At 48.7% G+C, this 6,663-nt stretch overlaps 1 protein-coding gene across 2 annotated transcripts; it reads left to right on the forward strand.

Moving 5' to 3' along the window:
* The first annotated feature begins 1,245 nt into the window (after positions 1 to 1,245).
* Positions 1,246 to 3,977, forward strand: LOC119290729. 2 transcript variants are annotated; one of them, XM_037569466.1, is made up of 10 exons: positions 1,246 to 1,589; positions 1,866 to 1,912; positions 2,162 to 2,451; positions 2,561 to 2,582; positions 2,669 to 2,725; positions 2,829 to 2,910; positions 2,987 to 3,082; positions 3,187 to 3,311; positions 3,389 to 3,407; positions 3,522 to 3,977. In XM_037569466.1, the coding sequence occupies exons 3-10, from the start codon at positions 2,349 to 2,351 to the stop codon at positions 3,666 to 3,668; spliced, it is 651 nt and encodes a 216-aa protein (XP_037425363.1). In that variant the 5' UTR covers positions 1,246 to 1,589; positions 1,866 to 1,912; positions 2,162 to 2,348; the 3' UTR covers positions 3,669 to 3,977. The 2 variants fall into 2 exon arrangements, with proteins under 2 accessions (XP_037425363.1, XP_037425299.1); XM_037569402.1 differs by lacking the exon at positions 1,866 to 1,912.
* Positions 3,978 to 6,663: the final 2,686 nt, after the last annotated feature.

The raw sequence follows: 6,663 nt of genomic DNA on the forward strand, positions 1-6,663 counted from the left end.
AAAGTCCTTTGGATTGTCTCAATCAAGTTCTTGGATGGTTAACATAAAGTTCAGTTGAAAAACTAATGAACTTTTCAATAAAAATCAGAAGAACTTTTGAGAAAACCACCAGATTCTGTAATAGTTACTTTGTATTTTGTAAAGTTCTGTGGGATTTCCAATAGAGTTCTCTACACTCATCTAAAAAATTCTTTGGTACTCCCTCCGTCCGAAAATACTTGTCATCAAAATGGATGAAAATGGATGTATCTAGAACTAAAATACATCTAGATACATCCATTTCAATGACAAGTATTTCCGGACGGAGGGAGTATTATCCAGTAGTTAATTTCATTAGTTTTTTCTGACAATAATTTCGGTATTTTTTCTATAATCATTTGTCACATTTAGTTGAACACATGATTATCGTTCATTACGCATTTAATTTAACGGTCAATTAGCCTTAAAAGCCCTTCTGTCTCTCGCGCAGATGTAGTTTAAAATTAGAATTGTGCAGTACTAGACCCAACCCACACCACTCCGATTCCTTGTGCCTGTCTGTGTGGGCCAGTCTGTGTGGGCCAGTCTGGTATCTGCAATACGGGAGAGAGAATGTCACAAGAAAACTGATGTACGCTAGAATACAACGAATCTTTGTGGGACCTGACTGCATGCTGATTTGACGTGCATGCTAGATGTGTGGAAGAGATATGAGTTGCGCGCAAAATGTGTTAGGAAAAATCCAGGTCCCAAAACAAGCTACTTTGATCCGTTTCCTCAAAGAAGAAGAAAAGATCAACCTGATCTGCAAACTGCGAAGCCTCTCCAAACTTTCTTCGGGGTTAAGTACCACCGATTTATTTCTGGTAGGTGTGAATCCCCCTGCGTAGATCAAGAAAGAGGAAACAAAAAGCTCATCGCCCTTCTGCTGCTCAGAAAGCTTGGCGTGTCCCGCGCGGCCGGCAAGGACGCTCTCAAGTCACGAACTGCCTGCTGGACCCATCGTGCGGACTCTTGCTGCAGAGACTTCACGAGCCGGTCATCCTTCGCCTTGGTCTGATCACTGCTTGATCGCATGCAATGGAAGCTTCCAACGTGCACCATCTTCTCACTTTCCAGGCGACGACTCTGGCATTGACCGTCGACCATTCTTCCGGCGGCCGACCGGCAGGGGCGGAGCCAGCGCCCGGCCACCCTGGGCACTTGCCCGGGCTCGATGCCTATGCCTACGCGTACGATGTCGTGCGACAGCTGGAAAAATTGACGCACGCACCGTGATTTCCCGGGCAGAATTGTGTTGGGCCGGCTTCCGTTGGTAATGGGCTTTGTAAGAGCTAGGCCTAGCAAGCCAGGTTCGGCTTAATCCCTAGGCTGATACGCACACGCACGTTCGGTTGTTTGTTAATCGATGTTTTTGTTCGCTAATCGCTCGCCTCCTCCTGCGCTGTTCGGCTGCCTACCGCATGGAAATAGCGCGCCTAGCGGCGGCGTTCGGAGGCTGGCCTTGGCCTCGGCGAGCGGCCGGTGGCAGGATGAGCAGATCTGTCCCGGGGAAGGCAGGAACGGCTTGCAACCTTGCCTACTCGTTCCCTCCTTCATAATCAGATTGGGTAAGATTGCTAACTGATGTGCCTATCCACATCTAGGGCGTAGATTTCAAGGTCAGGCCATTGAAATTTATCCAAGTTAGATCATGATTATAATATTATTCGAACATTTATCGCAACAGAGTATCACAAATTGAATCTGCCTCGTGGTTTTTTGTAACACACTATTCTATGTTCCATTTATTCGTACAAGCTCTCTATTTTGAATATATCCACAAATTACAACGATCAATTTATGTGAATTCCGAATCTGTTTTCTCATCTTGTAGTATTTTTTAGGACATTTGGATGGTAATTTGGATAGCTATATTTTTGCTTGGAACAAGGTGAGTTTGATTCCATGCATAGCCTGGTTTTATGACTTTTATTGTCAAGTCTCAAATTTATTTTGTCTATGAAATTGAACATCGATATGTTACATATTAGTCCACTATAAAACTACATTTTATGGCTTTGTTTTTTCGTTATTAGTGTCGATTTGTGGTTTTGAAGTTTGGGATTATTTTACATGTTGTATCTATCAGAACATCAGATTTTTATTTCGATATTAGACACTTAGGCTAAAGCTTGCCCAGGCTCCAGAAAAGTTCCGGCTCCGCCACTGCCGACCGGGACTGGCACCAAAGCGCGCCTACCTTAAGCGACCAGCCATCGCCAATTCGCCATTGCTACCTAAGTTAGCCACAGCTCCCTCGCAGTCGCCGCCAAGACGATCGCGTGGGACCGCGAGAGCCAGAGCAACCGAGTGCGCGCGGCGGCGAGATGGCGGCGTCGCAGGAGTACATGGACAAGGCGCTGCTCCGGCGGAGCTACCGCAACGTCTGGCATACCGACCTCACCAACGCCATCCAGGCGGATTTCCCATGTGCGTATCCTATTCTTCCAACTTATGAAGCAGTAGCTGTTTTGATTTCTTAAGATATGCCAGGACCTGACTTACTTTTTGTGTCTTTTTGTTCTTCCTTTTGATGCAGACTGCTGTCTGTCGCTGTGGTGGTGAGTGGGCACTGTTCCGATCCTCTGGATCCCAGCTGATGAATTCTAACAAATGTGTATCTGTTTTGTGTTCTGATGTTATCCAGCGGCCCATGCGTCTCCTACATGCTCCGCAGGCGTGCTCTCTACCACGACATGTCGAGGTGAGGCTTAAATTTGATTCTTCTAGTATTTCCTTTGATTTGTACTGGTGCAGTTCTCTGTTCTTCAGTCTCGCTAATCCATGCGTCTCTGTCGGCGTTCCAGATATGTGTGCTGCGCCGGGTACATGCCATGCAGCGGCAGGTGCGGCGAGAGCAAATGCCCAGAACTATGCCTCGCAACAGAGGTGCGTGCGTGACACATGCGTTCTTCTACCTCTTGGCCTCCTCTTGATTTTCAGCTCTGATCAACCGGATTTCCAGGCGTTCCTCTGCTTCGGCAGCTCGGTTGCTTCGACCAGGTTCCTGCTGCAGGACGAGTTCAACATCCAGACGACCCAGTGCGACAACTGCATCATCGTACTTACCACCATCACCTCATTCCCGCTGCTATCTTCGTTTCACAACTTTGCAGGTGATTATAACTTACCTCTGAACCCGTTTTGGTCACTGCGTGCGTGCAGAGCTCCATGTTCTGCCTCCAGCAGCTGGCCTGCATCTGCTCCCTGGTCGCCTGCATCGTCGGCAACCAGGAGCTCTCCGAGGCTTCGCAGGCGATCTCCTGCGTCTCCGACACGGTCTACTGGACGTAAGGCACTCTCTGACTTCTTCCCCAGGCCATTTGAAGAAACATTCTTTCTGAACTGCATGAATTTGTTTGTGCAGGGTTTGCTCCTGTATGCAGGTAATGGCACACGAGCTTTGCTTCGCTCAAACAACTGAAGTTTTCTTATTCCTTGATGACATTGAACACTTGAGCCGACGCTGACACGGCGATCGATCTAATGGAATTTTCCAGACGCAGCACAAGGTGGAGATGGACAAGAGGGACGGCAAGCTGGGCGGGGCTGCGATGACGGTCCCTCCGATGCAGCAGATGTCGCGCATCGATCAGCCGATGCCGCCTCAGGTCGGGTATGCGCCGCAGCCAGCGTCCTACAGGTAGTTCTGTGGGATCTTGGGCTGCCGTTGCGAGTGGGAAATGGATGGAGATCAAGTAGCTGATATTATGTTCCTGTTTGTATGCCATTGTGACTTGATTTTTTTTGAGAGGCATTATGACTTGATTTATGAGTGTGTAAACTGTCCTCCTGTTATAGTAGGCGAATTTTGAGGCTTGGGGTCAGCTTAGAATTTTGTCATACTTTTTTGCATCCAAATATATCAATAGCAATCTACGTAGGGAATTTACTACAGAACCAGAACAGCCTCGTCATAAAAGGAGAGACCTCTTCTTCTGTCACGGAGAAGAAAATCCCAGCATGATAAAGCAAACTCAAAGTCCCAGGAGAGATGCAAAAGAGTTTCCTCAGTGCTTTGTTGACAAAGGCTGCAATTATAATTATTCATATAGAAGTCTTTCCTCTTGAGCAGAGCTTTGGTGTTTGTGCTGTCGTGGAGAGCCAACCAGAAAAAGACCTTACGTTTGAGTCTACTTTCATTCTTTGAGTTCTTTTTTTTGAAAATCACATGGCCTTTAAAGTTTCCCATAACGTTTGTATACATTTTGGTGGAGGAGTATTTGTTAGGCTGATCACTGCAAATCCAGATGTCCTTTCCATCCAGCTGGGAGCCCTGTGGCAAAAGGTTTTGAAGCTCAATGAACTGATCATATGCTTGAACTGAAAATGGCCCATGGAAGAGTTCAGAAAGGTCAACAGAGGCCTTGACCAATGAAAGAGGCACCATAACATCTTTGGCAAAAGAGTGCAATTCAGGAAATTTATGAGCAAGTGCCCCATCAGTCCAATTATCATGCGAGAACAATATTGTATCCCCTTCCTCATGCTTTACACACACAGTGTTGTTTTGAACTGAAAGCAGGAATGAGGTTCAACACACTTTGCATTAGCCATCTGAGGGCGTATATATACAGTTACAGAAAGCCTCAGGGGCCAGATTGTGTGCCACTACTCGCACGTACACAAACCCACTCACGCACTACCTAGGCCACGTACAGGCGCGGTGACCATGCACACGCGCACTCACACTCTGTATGCTAACACCCCCCGCAGCTGGAGCGTCGGGTGTAGAGACGCACAAGCTGGAGCGAAATTCCCTGAAGACATCAGTGGGCAATCCTTTCGTCATCACGTCAGCGAACTGCTGACGCGTAGGGACGTGAAGGACGCGGAACTCGCCAAGCGCCACGCGCTCCCGAACGAAGAGGATGTCCAGGTCGATATGCTTGGTACGCCGGTGGTGCACAGGGTTGCTGGAGAGGTAGACGGCCGACACATTGCCGCAGAAAACCAGCATGGCGGAGCGGAGTGGGCAGTGGAGTTCACCGAGCAGCTGTCGGAGCCACACGCACTCGGCGACGGCATTGGCCACGCCACGGTACTCAGCTTCGGCGGAGGAGCGCGATACAGTGGCCTGATGCTTAGACGACCAGCTGACGAGGGCGTCGCCGAGGAACACACAGAATCCGGAGGTGGAACGGCGCTGTCAGGGCAGCCGGCCCAGTCGGCATCCGTGTAGGCGCGGAGATCAAGCGCCGACGATGCGTGAAGATGAAGACCAAGCGCACTGGTGCCCTGGACGTAGCGCAACGTGCGCTTGAGGAGCGTGCGGTGACACTCGCGTGGGTCATGCATGTGGAGGCATATTTGCTGGACCGCGTAGGCAAGCTCGGGCCTGGTGATCGTCAGGTACTGTAGAGCACCGGCCAAGCTGCGGTACGCGGTGGGATCAGCGACAGGAGGACCATTGTAATGCCCCGAGACCGATGCGCCAGGTGTCTTCCAGTTATTCGTTGTTTGTTGCCGTGTCATTCGCTTGTGTGTTGCATCTTGTCATGTCATCATGTGCATTGCATCATCATGCTTTCAAAACTTGCATTAGCCCGGGTCTTCCAGTTTCTTCCGTTGTCCGTTCTGAGCCCAGACACACTCGCACGCGCCCGCGGCATGTCCAAAATATTATTTTATAAGTGGCCGGAAAATGTTCTCGGAATGGGTTGAAAGTTGGCATGCGGTGTTGTTATGTTGTAGTAGGCCGCCTGCCAAGTTTCATCGCAATCGGAGTTTGTTTGATAGCCCAACCGTTAAACTATAGCGGCATAGTAGCCGGTCTAACGTCGGACGTTTTCGGTCTCCGAAAACTGTTGCCGGGCTTTCCCTCTCTTTCCTCTCTAGTCCGTTTACACAGTCCGCTACCTACCGCCAGGTCGAACCTAACCTCTCTCGTCAGCCCGCGGTCCTCCACGCGCGCTGAAAGTGCAACTATCCCTAGGTGGTTTTGGTAATTCATAACAACATATAGCTCATTGAGCTAATGCTATTCCAAGATGATTATTTCAGGAAAGCTCAATGATTGGCATGGCATGGATGTGAAAGTGGAACCCTCAAAATGCTAAGGACAAAGGATTGGCTCAAGCTCAAAAGCTCAAGACTCTTCATTTTATATTTTAGTGATCCAAGATCACATTGAGTCTTTAGGAAAAGCCAATACTATCAAGGAGGGATGAGGTGTTGCTTAATGAGCCTCTTGCTTCATGTGCTTAGTGATATGCTCCAAAACCCTCAACTACTTTCCCATATCCACATATGACCTAAACCCTAAGCCAAACTCGGTCCTACCGATTCTTTCTATCCGGCGCCACCAAGTTTCATTTGTCATAAGCCACTGCCAAACCCTAGCAATTCGGTTCTACCGATAGGGATCTCGGTCTCACCGAGATGGGATTGCAAACTCTCTGTTTCCCTTTCGTAACTTTTCGGTCTCACCGAAAGAGCGAATCGGTCCCACCGGGATTGCAATGTAAATTCAGTGTTTCCTTTTTGTAACTTTTCGGTCTCACCGAAAGAGAAAATCGGTCCCACCGAGTTTGCCTGACCAACTCTCTGGTTAGCTAATTACCAAATCAGTCTCACCGAGATTACGTTATGCCCAAACCCTAACCATATCGGTCCTACCGAGTTGCATGTCAGTCCCACCGA

This window comes from Triticum dicoccoides, chromosome 1A (assembly GCF_002162155.2).
Source record: "Triticum dicoccoides isolate Atlit2015 ecotype Zavitan chromosome 1A, WEW_v2.0, whole genome shotgun sequence".
NCBI classification, from domain to species: domain Eukaryota; kingdom Viridiplantae; phylum Streptophyta; class Magnoliopsida; order Poales; family Poaceae; genus Triticum; species Triticum dicoccoides.